General features: G+C 38.1%; 1 protein-coding gene across 1 annotated transcript in view; it reads left to right on the top strand.

Moving 5' to 3' along the window:
* The window catches only part of ide (insulin-degrading enzyme), a 142951-nt gene that overhangs the window by 35580 nt on the left and 88949 nt on the right, over positions 1-18422 (top strand). The window contains 2 exon segments of the mRNA XM_059653122.1: positions 4744-4866; positions 8632-8744. Of these exon segments, the coding sequence (XP_059509105.1) occupies positions 4744-4866; positions 8632-8744 (236 nt within the window).

The following is an 18422-nucleotide window of genomic DNA, read 5'->3' as shown; positions in this document are numbered from 1 at the left end:
TGTATCATGAGCATATGTTGCTGTAGCTTGACTTCTGAAAATGGTGTCCTTGAAGGTTTTTATAAAAAACAAAACATGCATTTTCAATTGTGCTGGAAAATAAAGCAGTATAGTTTAGTAAGACATTTAATTCAAAGCATTGGGCAGTGAAAAATAGTGATTGGTTCTTCAGCAAAACTCATTTAATCAGGAAGAAATCAAGTGAAGGAAAAATTAAGCAGAATGGTTACTGAATGATTTATCAGTTCTCTTGATTTCACCTGCATGTGCAGATTAATTTGAGTACATGCATTGGACAAGCCACGAGAGAATTGTGTATCCTGTATTTTCAGAGCATGACAAACTATCCTGTGGCTGAAGTGAAAACACCAACTTTTGCATGAGAAAATCAGAAATTATGCATTGAAACTTAATTTGGATTCTACACGATGGTAGAAGAAAATATCTGCAGTTTTTCTGAAATTAGTTTGCTTATTTTAACTTCTTATGCCTGACCTCCTGTGTGTCATCAGTATTTCATATGCTTTTAGTCATCAAATAAAAATTAGAATCATTCGATGATTCTTGCACTGAAGGAGGCCATTTAGTCTTTCAAATCCATGAACACACTCTAAGGGCAGTTTAGCTAGTCCAACTCCAACTTGCATGCTTTCTTTTGCCGAAAATCTACCATTCTTGTCCTTCACGTAGCTATCCAGTTCCCTTTTGAAGGGCACAGTGGAACCTGCCTGAACCACCTGCTGAACACCTGCGTGCCGGATCATCACAGCGCCTTGAATGATATCTTTCTCGTGTTGCTTTTGGTGTTTTTTTTGCCACTTGTCTGAAATCTGAGTCCACAGTTTCTGCCTATGTGTTTAGTTTAGACTGCTTATGAACACCTCTGTCAAATCACCTTTCAGTGTTCTCCAAGGAAAACAACTGTAGCTTCTCTAGTCCCTGCTTATTGAAGTGTCTAATCTCCAGAAGTGTTCTTGTGAATCTTTTACTGTACCATCTCTTAAAGCCTTGCTTTTCTTCATTGATGTCCCCAGCCAGATATGGTTTTCCAGTTGAAATTAAATCAGTGTTTTTTAATGTTTATTATAACTTTCTTATTTCTGTATTTGTGCTTTTATTTGTAAAACTCCAGATCCTGTATGCCTTATTAATCAGCTTCACGACTTGGCCTGCCACCTTCAATGATAAATGAACATGTACCTGGAGATCCTTCTCCTGCACTCCTTTTAGAATTGATATGAAGGTGCTAGTTGGACAGGGGTGGACAATGTCGGAAATCACATGACACTAGAAAGCTTTCGGAGACTTACTCCTCCTTCAGGTGTTAGTGAGAGAAGTGGCATCAGTCACAATTTATAAGTAAAAGATCAATGAGTTATACAGCTGATGAGGATGTATTAAACAAATCTAAGATGCTGTTAAATCTTTCATCGGTTAGGTTTTAGTTGATTATATATATGTAAACCTCAATTTCTTGCAAGTCACTGCTGTGTGTGCACGTACGTTGTATTTTTTTTCAAAAAGCACACAATTTATAAACAATGTAGTATTTTATAAATTCCTACTCCAGAAACACAACCAGTCTGACTGCAAACCAAAATACAAACAGGTTCTAAACAAGGCTTCACACGTAACATGGATTGTCTGATCTAAAATGTTGCCTCGTCTTAACACTGATAAAACCTTTAGTTCTCTCAGGCAGTAACTTGAAAGAAATGTGGGAATTTACATATACACATTAATTAAAAGCTTCTAACTGATTAAAGGCTTAATGGCATATTTAAGTTAAGTAAACAAATGGTAGAGGGTCAGTCGACAATCATGGCCTTTTGAGTATGGTTCCATTTAGGCTTCAGCTTTCCTGATTAATTTTTATATATTCTTTGATTTTCTGAAAGACCAGAAGTCTATATTGACCTTTGAGTGCATCCATAACCTTCTGGGGTCAAGGGTTCCAAAGATTCACAACCCTTCTGAGTGTAGAAATTTCTCCTCCCCTCTGTTATAAATGTTTGGGCCCTCGTGCTGGAAATGTACCTTTTTTCCCCTTTTCTCTGGATTCTCCTGCCATGAAAACAACCTCTGTCTGTTGTGTAAAGTCCCTTCATAATCATGCAAGTTACAATGAGATCACCACCTCTCATTCTTATCTGAAGAAAATATAGACCTAATTTGCTCGGCCTCTAGTGAACCTTAGCTGTCCTGTCTCTAACATTATATATTTCCTTTAAATATAACTTGCACGCAGTGTTCCACATCTGATATCAATCAGATCCTGTAGAATTGTAGCAAAATTTCCTCTTGTACTGAGTCCCCTTGTTGTAAAGGCCACCATGGTATTTGTTTTTCAAATTACTGCTTGTACCTGTATGCTAGCTCTTTTTGTATTCTTTGTCCAAGTACATCAACTCTCTTGGGATAAAAATTTAAGTTTTACACATTTTTAATAAACATTGTTCTTCTACTCTTCCAACAGAAATTAATAACCTTGGATTTTGCCACATTTAACACCATCTACCACCTTATTAATCACTCGCTTAACCAGTCTACATCTCTTTGCAGCCTTTTCATGTCTTCTACACAGCCTGTGTTTCTATCTGGCTTTTGTAACATTCCATCATTACTGGACAAGTCAGATCCCACACTGAAGTTTGGCTTGATAGGTCATATTTTGCTTTTATTTGGCATGGTGGTCTCCCCAGAATGCAAATGCAAAGCTGTAGATTTTGTTATAACAATAAAACAAATTAATTATTCAAAATAAATAAAGAATAAACCAAATAAATTTTATATAACATCATTTTGAAAGTTTTCGAAACATGCAGTAAAGTTACAATCTCATCTGTGTTAACACCATGATTTTAAAGTACTCAAATGTCAGATAGAACCCCTTCTCTATTACAGTTGTGGATTTGACTTTCTTCATTCAATTAATTTCAATTTCAAGTCTATTTTGATGATCCACATACAGACAAAGCTCAGTTCTAAATATCCCTTTGGTATACTAGTTAAACACACTGGTCTGGAAGTTTCAAACTGAAACCCTTATATAGAGGTAACACATTTTCTAGGTTTTCTGAACTGCTTTTTCTCGGAGAAACTTTAATACATCTAACATGACCAGGACTCTGAACTGAAACCAAAAGACTTCCAAGTTATGGATTCTTCCCGATGCAAAATAATTCAATTTCTGATCCTGTTAACTGAATGCAATCAAATGCTATTTAGTGTTTACTCTGACCTGTTGTAAAGCTCTCCCAACGCAAACACATTTCAATTCACATCCTAGTTGCTCCTCGTCTTGCTGATTTTTGAAAAAAAATGGCTGCACAAATGCTGACAAGTTAATCACTAATCCTTGTCATGCACAGGGGCCAAAATGTACTTGGTGTTCATTCAAAACAAAACTCAAAAATGATATTAAAATATACTTACTGCACATTTACATGAATGATCAAACTTTAATTCTTCTCTCTCCTTGTCTAACAAGGAGAAGGAAATTAAAGGAGATGCAGATAGAGATAGATAATTCTGATGGCAGTATGTTCTAGTGGAGCATAAACATTGGAACAGATTGGTTGGGCGAAATGGCTTCTTTGTACTGAAAATTGTATGACAATGCAATGTAGCAGAGTTGCCTTTTATTTTTGCTGCACATTGTTTCTTAAAAACTACCATTGACTGGCACTGAAGTTAACTGGAGATTTTTCTTTATCTGACTGATAACAAGGCCTGAAAGTTAAAAGAAAAAGAAAATTCCTGCCTACTGTTTTTGATTTAAAAGCTACAATAATTTGTTTTAAAAATAGTATCAGTTTACTTGACATTACCATCCACTTGATGTAACCACAAAGGTACGATGACAGAGTTAAATTTGAGTGGTCAGTGATGATGCCTGTGCGTTTGAAATCGGGTATTGCAGTGCAGCATATTCTCAGTGGGTAACTTCACTGAAGGGGGGGACAGTGGACTGCAGATCTGTTGACGATGTTCCAGGTCTCTGGTTTGCTTTCACTTCAGATTTGTTGGAAGATTAGATGGAATGTTTGGGCTTTGGGACTGATATTTCACTTTGTGTCTCGTTGTGCTGAGTAGAAAAATAACTGTTTCAATGATTAACTGTCATTTGCACCTTTTTCATGTAAAATTGTTTCACAAAATAGCAGTGCTTCGTGTTATGTTAACCTTAATACTGACAGCTGTGACTCAGTTGATCACATTTGTATTTTAGTCAGTTTAAGTCTTCAACTTCCACACCAGGACTTTCAGAGAAAAGTTGAAGCTGACAATCCAGCGTTGTAACAAAGGAGTGTTGCATTATTGAAGTTGATCAGTTCTGATGGGCAGTAATTAACCTGAAACATTTGACCTAACTGTCTATGTCTCCAGTGATGCTTCTAAACCTGCTAGGAGCATATTCTGTTTTTTTTTCCAGAGTTCCATCTCTGCAATGTTTTGCTGTTGAGTCTTAATGAGCAAATTCAGTAATACATAAAATTACTTCAGAATGCTTCATTTAGCTACTTAACCTGTGAGACTTGAAAAAGCAGTTTGTCAGAATTGAAATTGTGGATTTAGAGCTCTTGGTTGCAACCTTGTTGCTGCAGCTTCACCAATTTGGGATTACAAAAACTATTCAAATGTGCAGCCAGATGGTTGATGTGTAACCTTGGAAAAGGATGATGTTTGAACAATGATGCAAGTTATTACATTACTTGAAACTGCCTCTACTTCCAATTTTAGGCAACAAGTTCACCTTGGAAACTAGGCCAGCAGAGATGGGCATAGATGTACGACAAGAACTCCTCAAGTTTCACTCAACTAACTATTCATCAAACCTGATGGCTCTCTGTGTCCTAGGGAGAGGCAAGTACTTTATTGGGTAAAACCTTTTTGTTAATTTGTAACTCTTCAACTACACAATGCACAATGGTGTTCTCCCCAATCTTAATTACTATACATTTGCAATGTGAATATCTCGACTGTCCAGTGATCTTTTTCACATGTTGAAGAAATGCGTTCAAACAATAGATAAAATGCCATTTGAGTATCTAGGGGAGCTTCATTGATGAAAGTTCTGATCAGTAAAATAATGAGTTTGCTTTTCATTTCTGTCAGTGGCACTGGGACCTTGGTTATCTAGATTGGAAAAGATCTTTTAGATTGGTAGGTAACACATCTTCACACAGTATCAAGAAGAAAGAGTACTATTGGCAGTTAAGGAATCTGCAAAGAAAGATGAAACTTCGGATTTTCTTTTTAAATTGTTATCTCTGAGGAATTCCAACAAAGTTCCTGCATCATTCTGGGTTGAAGGAAGTGCCAATGCCACATCAGTGTTCATATTTTTAAGCTATATCTGCTCTTGTAATGGATTTTCAACCTTTCCTTTAGAACACCAATCAGAAAATCAAATTTGATTGAATACTTGAAGGAAATTAACTGTTGAGTGTGTGTGGTTCTACATTATGTAGACTTGAGACGTAGTGCACCACTGTTGTGATGTCAGCAAGTAACTAACATTAATGTCAGTTGTAAGCTATGTGGGAGATGAATGAGCGTTCTAATTTCTGTAGCTTACAATTTTAAGATTGGTTAAACAGGTCTTAAAACGTTAAACTTTTGAATGAAATGAGCAAATGAACAAGGAATTTTTGATTATTGTAACGAGGAATCCTGTCAACTGAAGATTGTACTAAGCATAAATGGGTTCACTCAGGATTCACTACTGCAGTGCTTTGCTGGCTGGCCTGCCAAATTCCATTCTACATAAACTTGAGGTCATCTGAAACTGTCTGTCATAACTCTGGGACTCATTCATCTAGTGCTCATATGCTTCCTGATCTATATCAATTTCTGATTCCACAATCCCATTCTTGTTTGAATTCTCACTCTGTTTAAATCCTCACGTGGCCTTGCTCCACGCTTATCTCCATTATCTCCTCAAGGCCTATAAGTTTCAGAGATATCCACGTTTCTCTAATTCAACCTCCTACCAGGTCTTCCTGGTCTTTCAGTTCAGGAATTCTCTCCTGAAAAGGCTGTCCATCTGCTTGTTAAGAAGCTCCTTTAAAAGCTACCTGTTTGAGTCACCTTTTGGCCATCAGCTATAATATTTCATTATGCATCTTTGTTTGATATGCTCCTCTGTAAGTGCACGTGGATGTCTTAATGTGTCAAAGATACTTTAACAAGGTGAATTAATAATCAGGTGCTTATTAATCACAGTTGCTGTTAGATCATGAAATGCTCTATCACAGTAAGTAGTTGTAGTGGAGGCGATTGCATCTATTGAGAAAAGAGAATGCAAGACCACAGGGAGCAAGTGGTACAGTGGGAGTTGTTTTCCATTGCACTTGCAAAACAAAGTGGCATACGTGCCTGAGCTGAATGGCTGCCTTTGTTGCCATACTGAAAAGGAGTCCTGATTGGATCATGAACGTACAGTGTGGATGGCTATTTCTGCATTGTAACATTCGGTATACTCAGCCAGGGTTTAATCAAAGATTTTAACACTCTAACTTGAGAAAATTATGTTCACCAAACTTTGTTAAGACAGTGTGGCATATTGTGGATATCAGCAGTAACGTTGCTAGAAACTAACCCAAAGACCTTTCGGAATGTCCTGCCAATTATTATGGGAACTAATATAATTGTATTCAAAATTTGTTTAAATGCTGTATAATGCAGTTGCAATTTATTTTTAAAACAAGACATCTGAAACGCTCTGCTTTATAAAATAAAGCTTGCATTTGATTTTCCTGCTGGTGCAGGTAGCCAACATAAGAGGTCCTAACCCAAAACGTCAACTTACCTACTCCTCCGATGCTGCCTGGCTTGCTGTGTTCTTCCAGCTCCACACTGTTACCTCCGACTACAGCATCGGCATTTCTTGCTATCTCTAGGAATTAATCTACGTTTCTTGGCTGTGTTTCAGATATATTGTTTGATTTAATTATCAGTTGAACTGATCTCTGAGCAGAAAGTTGAATGCTTCAATGTAGTATAGAAGATACTATAATCTTGAACACTGCAGACAATCTGAAGAAATCATTTTTCAATCCAATTTCTTATCTGTTTCAATTTTTTTTTGTTGTAAAATTCACCATAATTATCTGAATCCCTTGGACCTATTTGGAGTACTTGAACTTGAATTACCTTTCAAGAATGCAGGTACTTTTTTCATTAGAAAAGTCTACTGGTATGAGCAACTAAAAGTGCGATAGATGTAAGATTTTGGAGTTTTCTAGCTACTTGTCCCCTTTCAAAATAAACAGATTTGCATTTTGGAGCAAATCACTATTTTTAATACAATTAATTGAACCAGATTAAATTTGCATTTAATTTTTGGATAAGAAGAACAACGTTGGATTCAGAAATCATAGTAACATTTAAAATTAACTTTAATATGTTTATGGTTTTGGTATTTCCAGTGACAGCTTGTTACTTTTCTACTTTTAGAAGAGAAATCCAGTTAAGAATAGTTTGCCCTTGTAGCTTATTGCATCAGGATATGTTGCAGCATGAATCTGTAAATGGTTTCTTTTTGTTTGAGAAACAAACCTTTCTGTCCCCATTTTTAGGGGATGTTGATTGTTACTTTGTCCTTCTTTTGTGCTCCGACTGGTAGCCAGTCAAACTTGCATTATTGACAGAATGAAAGTGGAAAAGTGGATGTTAAAGAATCTGGTGAAAGTTTTTTTGCGCAAATTCAGAGGTTTTGTTTTGCTTTAACCAGCACTGCCTTAATCCACAGACTTCATTGATTGGGATGTCAGAAAAATAAGACATATAAGCTATTTAAAATAACATGTATCACATATTTAAAATGGAGTAAGTTTAGAAAATTTTTAATGTTAGCAGACCACTGGCTCATGTGACCCCCTTGCCTGCCGACCCAAATACGTTCAAGTAACATGCGAGAGGTTTTCCTGAAATGGTTGTCTAACGTTTCAGTCACTTAAGGCAGCTTGGATCATGCCTTCTCCCAGCTGGGATACCCTTCAGTGCTAGGTCACGGTAACCCAGCAATTCCATTTCAAATAAGGAGAATCATGGTTTCAGACAGCTCACAGAATTATAGAACCATTTGGTACAGAAGAGGCCCTTTGGCTCATCAAGTCTGTACTGCCAAAAATGTACCACTACCTACATCAGTCCCACTTTTCTACACTAGGACCATTCGTTGAATGTTGTGAGGCTTCAAGTGTTGCTGCAAGTACTTCTAAAAGTTGTGATATTTCCCATCTCAAGTACCCTTCCAGATCCCCCTCATTCTCTGGGTGAAAACATTTTCTTTAAACCTCATGCGTTTCAGTTTAAAACAATGGTGCCTTGTTATTGATTCAGTTGGGAAACGAGATTTCTGGTTTCAGATTTTTTTGTTTTTTTGAATTTTGATCACTTGCTTGTGATCTCATGTGTGCTCTTACATGATCTTGCACTTGCACACTCTCTGTCCTGCTCCCACCCGCTGACTCCCTGCCCTACTCCCACTCCCAATTTGTTTTGTGCTAAAAATGAAAGCCCTTTATGGCTTTTTGCAGGAGTTGGCACATGATGGGAATTGGGAGCTTCAAGTTAGCAATATAAATGTGATTTATGTGTGCTCAAATGATCTGTTGGTTCTAGAATCCCTGGATGATCTGACTGACCTGGTGGTAAAGCTGTTCGCTGAGGTGGAGAATAAATACTTACCTGTCCCTGAATATACTGAGCATCCATTCCAGGAAGAACACCTGAAGGTAGTTGCATGACTTTGTAATTTTCCTTTTTTATTTGCATTTGTTTTCGGGCTGCATACAAATGGAGTTTATTTTCCTGCATGTATTCACTTGGCACATTTTGAGGTTGAGTTCCGACAACGACATTTTTCAGATTGTTTCATCGGATTCTAAAAGTTGTGAATAGACTGACACTTTAAAAATAGTGTTGAATTTTTAATTTAGTTTGCAAAAGAGGCAGGAATAGGGTGCTCCATTCTTCATGGAAAACTGTGAAGTGACAAGAAAAATGGTGATACATCAAAATTAGTGTGATTACTTTAACAGTCAAGATGTGATGAAAACTTTGCCTGTCATCTGAACTGGGAATCTAACTTATTTCGGTAAACAGAAGTTCAAGAATAGCTGTGGAGTTACTTTATAACCTTAAAATTTTGCCGTGTATGTCATTAGAATTTGTATACATAACTACACACACAACGCCTAGAAGAGAAATATTTAACTGATGTTTGAGAAATTGTCTACTTCAAAACCAGGTCTCTAGCTTGAATAGATTTTTGATATTGGAGTCATTTCATACAGTAACTACTCAGCAGTGAAGCTTAGTGATGAAGCATTACAACTTCTGTACTTGAATGGTTTGCAACAAAATTCTGCAGATCTGCTCAAAGTTTTGCAGTCCTGCTCTGCAATTATGTCATCATGTCAAATTCCTTTTCGCAAAATAATCCAGCATAAAATAAAAGTTAATTTTCTCCATATTTTATCGTTTGTTGTTTTGATGGGAGGTTTCCTCTGCATGTGAATTTTGTATATTTTCAAAAAATTCAATTATATTTTCTTAAGTGTCTAGTTGGGCAGACAAAGGAGAGATGTTGTGTGCATAGATGTTTGGAAGATGCTTGATAAAGTGTCAAACAAGATTGTGAACAATGAGTATGCGAGTAGACAATCCATAAAAAGGCCAATAGTATTCTGGATTTATGAATTGGCAAAGACTAAAATAGTAATAAAGTTTGACAAAATAGTAATTGTATAGTGGATAAGCACTTAGCAGTTTTGACTGGCTCATCATTCAAAAGCCATTAAAACCGTTGAAGATGTAGGTTGTATGTTTGTGCAGATAATGGGAAGCGTGGTAAGCTACAGTATAAGAAGTTGTTTGAGGTGCATGGGATGCTATTTCCATTGAAGTAAAGAAGACTGAGAGGAGATTTAATGGAAGTTTCTAAAAAGTGTTTGTTTATTCGGTGCTTTGGGAAAACTTGATTTTTTTTCCCCATGTTTTGGGAGATGTGCGGCTTTTAGTTCAAAATAGTCACTTGCAAGCATAAAAATAGCTGAGAGAAATTTCTTTACTCCTAGGTTTTTCTTAGTATCCCTACAGTGTGACAATAGGCCCTTCAGCCCAATATGTCCTTGCCGACCCTCAGAGGATCCCACCCAGAATCATCCCCCTATAATCCACCTAATCTACACATCCCTGAACACTATATGGGCCATTTAGCATAGCTAGCCCACCTAGCCTGCACATCTTTGGACTGTGGGAGGAAACCGGAGCACCGAAGGAAACCCACACCTACCGGGTCGTTGGATCCTAATGCTGCTCTACAGTCTGGACAAAACAGAAGCTGTTACACCCCTTTTAATGTTGGATAAACATTTGAATTTGAGAAATGCACACGGTTATAGGGAGGGAAGAGGCAGTGGGATTAGCTTTTTATTTGACTTTAGTGAGAACTGATGGACTAATTTTGTCCTTTTATGCATAAAAACCTATGGTTTTGTTGTTTGCAGCAAACACTGTGTGTATGTGGCTACACGAGCAGGTTAGAGGCTATTAATTGTGCGACAAATAACTCTCCTGTCACACCAATGTCTGTCCACAAGGCACAAGTCGGGTATGTTATTGAATACTGCCCACTGGCTGGATGAGTGCAATTCCAACGACAGTCAAGAACTTGACACTATCCAGAGCAAAGCAGCCTGCTTGATTGGCACCCCATTCACTGCCTCCACATTCACTTTCTTCACGAGAGCTCAGTCATGTGTACAATCTGCCACATGTACTGCATTAACCCAAGGCTTCTCTGACCGCACCTTCCAAACGAGTGACCTGTACGTTCAAGACAAGAATAACAGATGTATGGGAACGCCACGATCTGTAGGTTCCCCTCCGAGCCGCATACCATCCTGACTTGGAACTACATTGCTGTTACTTTACTGTAGCTGGGTCAAAATCCTGAAACTCCCTTTCTTGGCAGCTCACCGCTTCCTTCTCCAGGGCTGTTCAGGATAGGCAATAAATGCTGGCCCAGCCCATGTCCCATAAATGAATTAACAAAAAACACCTGGAAGTTGTGTTCCTCTGGTCACTATCAATGAAGAATAGTTAATACTTGTTGCACAAGTCAGAAAAGAATATTGGGTGATGTTCTGTTGACCTCTTGGTGAACTCTGAATTCAGAATTGTTCAGATACAGTGAAGATCATTCGGATTGCAAATTGGGTGTGTCTGAGGAAGGTCACTTGTAGAATTTTGTCTGTTGTATCCTGAAAGACCTAATAGTTACCAATCTCAATCTCTCAGTACAAGCAACTGTTTTTATTTTACATTTACATTTTTATTTTACGAACACAGCACTACCCAGAAATTCAGTTCCTCGGGCCTTTCCCTTTTTTGTGAGAGAAATAATTTCTTTTGTCCTCTTGAATAATGAAAATTTCAAACAATTATAAAGCAGTTAATGTTTCGGGTCTGGTGACCCTTCCTCAGAACCTGGGTTCTGAGAAGGGTCACCGGACCTGAAACGTTAACTCTGTTTTCTCCTTCACAGATGCTGCCAAACCAACTGAGCTTTTCTAGCAACTTTGTTCCTATTGTTTCTAATTTGGATTCAGAGGCTAAACACAAATTTGGACAACACTCAAACAAGAAAGGGCCTTTGGACTGCTACGTTAGAAAGAAAGATTAATTAGACAAAATGCTTCAGTGGGTACAAAGTGAAAGATCACAGTACAAATAATGCGCAGAGAAAAAGAAACAGGGCTACACTCCAAGAACAAATACAGAAAGCAAGGATTGAAGTGGAGAGTTTATTATTTTAGCAGACTTGACAAAATAAACGGAGTACTACACTAGACAACCAAAAAGAGTTTGCTGTATAATAAAATGTGAGGCTGGATGAACACAGCAGGCCAAGCAGCATCTCAGGAGCACTTGAGATGCTGCTTGGCCTGCTGTGTTCATCCAGCCTCACATTTTATTATCTTGGAATTCTCCAGCATCTGCAGTTCCCATTATCTCTGAGAGTTTGCTGTATGGTGTTACTCGCATCACAGAAGAATTTAGCTGTTCCGATGAAAAGTTCTTCGTACCATTGAGTCAGTACTTCAATTCTCTATAATGATAGAATGCTTCAGTACAATGAGAGAACGTAGTATATTGGAATTGAAGACCTCAAGCAGTACATGAAGAATAAACAAGGTGTTTTGTGGTTTCCTGGCCAATGTTTGTCTTGCTCCAGCAATGTCCTGCAGTGCAAAAATAGTCCTGCATCTGACTACAAAATGATTCATGACCTCAACACTTGAAACTATCCTGAAAGGTGCAATGGACACAATTTGAAAGCAATTCCTTTCTCTCTCCACTCCTACCAGTACAGCATGTGAGAGGAAAATCACGGTGAAACAGAATAACGCTTTGGTCACACCTTAAGTAATTCATGTCCTGTCACCAAGCGGAGCAAAGAGATTTTCAGTAGTTCAGTGAAAAATGTGTCATTGCTTATAAATCAATTTTCAGACACAAGGCAGCAATGAGGTAGCATATTCTCCTGATAGGACATAAGTAAATGTATTCCCTTTTGAACTATGTAAAGCGGTTGAATAGTAGATCAAAATTAAATGCAAAATTGTGAGATAAACGGAAATGGTGTCAAAACAGTACCAAAAGACAGCATAAAATTAAACAGTACAAGTGAGAAAGTGGGATTTGGGTGACTGTAAGTAGTTGCAGTTTGTTTTTTTGTTGCTACTCCAATAATTAAGGTAGTACCACAGTGATAATATGCAAAATGGAACAGAGCAACTACACAGCCTAAAACTGTGGGAGCATTTGATACACCGTGATGACTGTACAATTAGGTTCAACGTAAAAATTTTTAAAAGGACAAACCTACTTGGCAGGAGCTGTAAAGCAATTAAAAAGGACATTACTCTTAGTTAATTGAAAGAAATTTCACAAAGAGCTTCACGTGGATGATCAGAAATATTTAAGCAAGAGATGAAAATCTGAGCAACTGCTGGTGGCATGCTTGGTGAGACAATGCAAATTTAAAATAGGTTTAAATGGGGTGTTGAAATGAAATGGAAGAGAAAATAATCAGAATTCTCAAGTTGCGTACAATTGTTGTCGATGCAGAGCATATAAAATTAATTGCTTGAACAAGTGAAGTGAGCTGTCTTTTACCACGCAGTAAATCCATACGTAGATGTTTGCACTAAGAGTTGATGATGCTGGAGTCCGAGATAATAGTGTGGAGTTGGAGGAAGACAGCAGGCCAGGCAACATCAGAGGAGCAGGACATGTCACCTTTTCTGCTCCTTTGATGCCGCCTGGCCGATTATATTCCTCCAGTTCCACACTGGTATCCTATACATGCATTGCACCTTTTTTCAAAAAGAAAAGTTATGGATTCAGCTGGACTCTACTGTATTACTGTGGCAATACCTCCCTGATATGAGAATTAAAATTAACAGTTAGCTGTTCTTATTACATCTCCAGGTCAGTTATCGTCCAACCAGTTAGCAATACCATCTCATTCTGTATAAAATGGCTTCTTTGTTTTCAAGTCTGTTTCTTGCATCCTAGCTTTGATAAGTGAGTGCAAGATGAAAAGCTTTAACTTCTGATCTCCTTTTAGCATCCTTTTAGCAATGTGTAAGCTCTGGACTACCAAACATTTCTTTCTTAATCTTAATCATGCTCAAGCATCCATGCGAATATTCCCTGACGGCTGTGCACGCAGAAAAGAAATAAATTTTTCAGTTGCGTGTCTGTTTTCCATGAATGTGTGGTTTATTTGCAGATGATACCATACTAGAAATAACATGAAATCATTACACAATACTTAGTCCTTCCTTCTGTTCATGAATTGCCAAAAGATTGCGCAGACCTCTTGAGTTTTTGCAACTCTTGAGGCTTGCACATGCGCAGTAGAATCGGGTCATCCAGTACCATCAAACACTGCTTTTTTTTGATATAAAAATGTTTTGTTAGGAGAAAGAAGTAGGAAAGAGGCAATAGAGCATGCAGTGCAGTTAGTCAATATTTAATGAGCCGTGCAGTCATGTTCATGACTGAGGCAGTTGGCAGATTTGTTTCCTTCCTCTCTCAATGCCTGTCTGAACCAATAAATAAGTGTAACACCCTCTCCAATTGTCCTTGTATTTACCATTGTTTAGTTATGAGATGAGCATGAAAGACCAATTCTCATAAAAACTATTAACAGGTTCTATAATACAATCACAGTTGGACTCGGTGATATGACAGCAAGACCAAGTAAAGAAGTTGACATAAGAAGTACTTTGACTGACCCATTTTTTAAAAAAAAACTCACTCACAACAATGTCTTCAAAAGTTCCAATGTTCCCTCAAGTTTCTTTTTCTTCTCCATGGACCTCCAAGGTACATGTGGGGCAGAAGACATTGCTGCAGACCGTATCAGTACGCCAGTCACCGAGTGTGGAACATCAGGGCCGCTGTGCGTAACTTAGAGGGAACATTCATGTGGATGCTTGAGAACTTGGAGATTAAGAAGAAAGAAATGTTTAGTAACCCAGAGCTTATACGTTGCTAAAAGAATGCTAAGTGGAGATCAGAAGTTAAAGCTTTACATCTTGCACTCACTCAACAAAGCTAGGATGCAAGAAGCAGACTTGAAAACAAAGAGAAGCCATATTTTACAGAATGAGATGCTACTGCTGACTTGTTGGAGTATAATTGACATGGGGATGTAACAAGAACAGCTAACTGTTAATTTTAATTCTCCATATCAGGGACGTATTGCCACATGTGGCTGAATCCATGACAACCTTTTTGAAAAAGGTGCAGTGTGTGTGTGAGTGCACTCACTCAAACGAAGATGCAAGAAACAGACTTGAAGAAAGAGAAGTCATTTTGTACAGAATGAGATGGCACTGCTAACAGGTTGGGCTATAATTGACGTTGGAGATGTAGTAAGAACAGGTAATTGTCAATCTTAATTCTCCCCTATCAGGCAGGTAGATTCTGATTGGTATGGGTATTGTCACAGGTATACAGCCTAAACACGTTTTGCTTTGCACAGATTTTATGGTGAGTACCTTTTGAATGGATTAATTATTTCCTTAAACTTACATGAACTTAAAGTGAATTATAAATGTCCAGTAATAATCATTTGATAATTAGAATATTTTATGAAACAGCCGTTGAACAGTCTGAGGCCTGTCTACTCGTGGATTTTAAAGTGAATATCTTTTGAATTTTTAAACTTCAAATTTGTCAGATAATTATGAATCTAGGATAACCAGCCATTGCCATCCAGAAAAGGGTAGTGTATTAATATAGTGCACCATTAATTCACTGTGTGCTTTGACAGTTTGGATGCATTAACATTATTAGCTAATGAAGCAGCCAAAGAAAAACTGTCAGTATGGTGCTGAGTCACATGTTAATCACTTGATATTTCACAAATCCCAACCACAAAAAACTCAAAATAAACAATGGTATGCTAATATTGGAGTGTGCTTTTTGAGTGAACGTGGGGGAAAAAAAAGCCAACTGGAGGAGTACAAATCAAAATTAAGTCATGGAACTATAAAGAGAGTTTCACAAAAGGAAACCAAATCCCAAAAGCCATTGGATAGCTTCAGGAGGCTTCTTCACTCTTCAGAAACCTTCCTCAATGATTAGAGGGACAGAAACCAAGAACTAGGAGAGGAAAAGGAATGAACTGGAACCTGCTGACACAGTGTGGGTCTGTATGCACAGGTAATGTTTGTTGATACCAGAAGGCCTGAATATATCATTGGATGTCTTGAGTGTGACATTTTTAATTTCCGAGTTGGGAGGGGTATTAAGAACAAGCCCAAATTGATATGGGGTCGTAATTGTTCATTCATACTTATCACGTACTGGGCCCGCTGCTTAAATCTGAAACATCAGATGCTTCCAGGGATGCCATTTTCCATATTGGCAGGCAATCCAATGATAAAAATGTACATGTAGACACCTTTCAAAAAGTTTCATTCATTAGTGCATGTGCAAGTGTCTCCCTGGAGCATTCTAGGCATACTGCACTTGTTTCTTGTCCCTGGTTGACTTAAAAATTCTGGTGTGATAGCCCCATGAATAGTGGCTTATACACCTTTGTGGCAGTTTTGAGGTCTTGAAAAATCAGTTGAGTAATTTGGATGAGAATTGCATATTTGTTGGACTCCAAATTGGCAATCTCCTTTTATCATTACGTTGCACTTGAACTGTTACACCACCAGTAGCTATTGTAGAGTGTATAGTACCATTGGATCTGTACAACTGGATATGCCTAACTATGACTTCTCTCTTGTGGTGAGCCAAAACATGCTCGTTTAGTTTTCTTCAGCAAACATTTCGGGACAGTCCCTTTGGGAGATCGCTTAGGGTTGCTTCTTAACCCGTCTTCTTTGCTGTTTGGTTATACAGGCACAGATACTGGGTCTGCTTCAGCATTTATATTGATGGCAAGCAACTACCTTTACTTTTTTCATTTGTCAATCTCCTCCTCTGACTACTACTACAACTAATTGGTAGACCTGCTGATGTGAAGTGACTGACATTACTTCCATCTGCAATTCGGAAAGAGTGACTCTTATCACTTTCACCTCTTGTCGCCACCAACTCCATTCCCCTTTGGTACTTTTATCCCTAGCTGAATCAGACTACTTTCAACCTCCACATTCTTTCTCACCCTGAATTGCGGCTCCAAATGTTGTCTGTTTTTAGCTGCATACCTTCGTTGACCCTTACCTTGATTCACTGCCATTGAAACCTCATAGTGCCTTTTAAGAACAGGAACCATGCCTTTCAACCCCTAAAATCTATTCCACCATTCACTCGGATCATGTCTGATATATAACTTGAACCTGTCTACCCGCTTTGACTCAACATCTATTTAGAATCTTATCCAGCAAAATAAAACTGTCTATCTCAGTTGTTGAGTTGGCATTTTCTTTTGGTGCTAGTTTTGTTGTTTGTGAAAAAAATGGTGACTAATTGCTTTTCCAAATGGTTTGGCTTTGATTTTATCAATTTTTAACTGATTTTTATGCGCCCTTGACCTAGATTTCCCATCAGTGGGAATATTTTCTTGTATCTGAGATATCAATTTCTTTCTGAATACCGAAGTCTCAAATCATAAATCTCCTCCTTGATCTGTTGTATTCCAGGGAATAAAGGTCTAGTCTATCTATTCTCTGCCTTACAGCATTGTGCAGTAATTTTTTCCAAGGCTCATCTATCCTTTTTTGAGATATAGTACCTAGAATGAACCCATTGGTCCAGCTATAACATAAATATGACTTTGTATATAGTCGGATAAAATTTCCTCCGCACTCTACTCCAATTTGTTTCTAATGGAAGTAGCAGAGAATGGTACAGTTACAACATTTAAAATGCGCCTGGATGGGTATCTGAATAGGAAAATGGGTCAAATGCTGGCAAATGCAACTAGATTACTTTAGGATATCTGGCGGGCATGTATGAGTTGGACTGAAAGGTCTGTTTCGGTGCTGCGAATATCTATGGTTACCCTTGTTATGAAGGCTTACATTTACAGAGTCATAAAGCTCAAAGTTTCAGTCCGATCAGACCATACCAAACAAAATCCCAACCACTTCTTTAGAGTTTCTGATTTTCTTTATTGTACATAGCTAATACATTTTGTTTGCGCAAAATCTGCGCATCTGCTGTCTCTTGAAAATCTGACTTGTAGAATACCACTTAAGACCCCAAACATGACCTGGAGTTTGTAATCTCTTGTCATTGCCATTCTCTGGCTTCTTCCTTTGTTAGTCTACCACAGTGTTCTCCTAAGCCTTAGACTCCATACTTTACAACAGTCTGTACTCATTAATAAACATTTATTTTGTACCTCCTTTAACTATTGCAACCCTTCTGATCATTTCATCTTTTAATTTTATAGTTGGGCAATTTCTTCACATCTCATCTTGACACGACATTGTTTGCTTATTAGCTCCATTGACATTTTATCTCCATCCCCTCACCCTTGCTCAAAAACTATTTCATTTCTGACTTTAGAGTAATTGGCTGTGTCTGCATTGTGCCCAGTTTGGATCAGGTACAGTGACATCATCTGTCTACAACAGGACAAGACACAGGAGGTGTTTGCATGAATGCCAGTTATGTAACTGCATTCTACATGAAGTGATGTTGTCTTCGGTGTATGGGCTGTAAAACGGGGTCAGGTCAGCGAAGTGGAGGCTGGGGCTCCAGTGTGTGGTGGGGTGAGGTAGGATGGATACTGATGCCCTCTGCAGCTGCTGTCACCAACTGCCTGCTTTCAGAGTGTGGTCTACTCTGCTTCCGGTAGGGCTGACACCTTTGATTTACATTTCTAGCCATGCCATTTACCTTCTGTTCTGTCCATGATGTTGGATTGT

This window comes from Stegostoma tigrinum, chromosome 20 (assembly GCF_030684315.1).
Source record: "Stegostoma tigrinum isolate sSteTig4 chromosome 20, sSteTig4.hap1, whole genome shotgun sequence".
In the NCBI taxonomy this organism is placed as follows: Eukaryota; Metazoa; Chordata; class Chondrichthyes; order Orectolobiformes; family Stegostomatidae; genus Stegostoma; species Stegostoma tigrinum.
The sequence above is the reverse complement of the archived record's forward strand: the minus strand, read 5'-3'. Positions and strand labels throughout refer to the sequence as shown.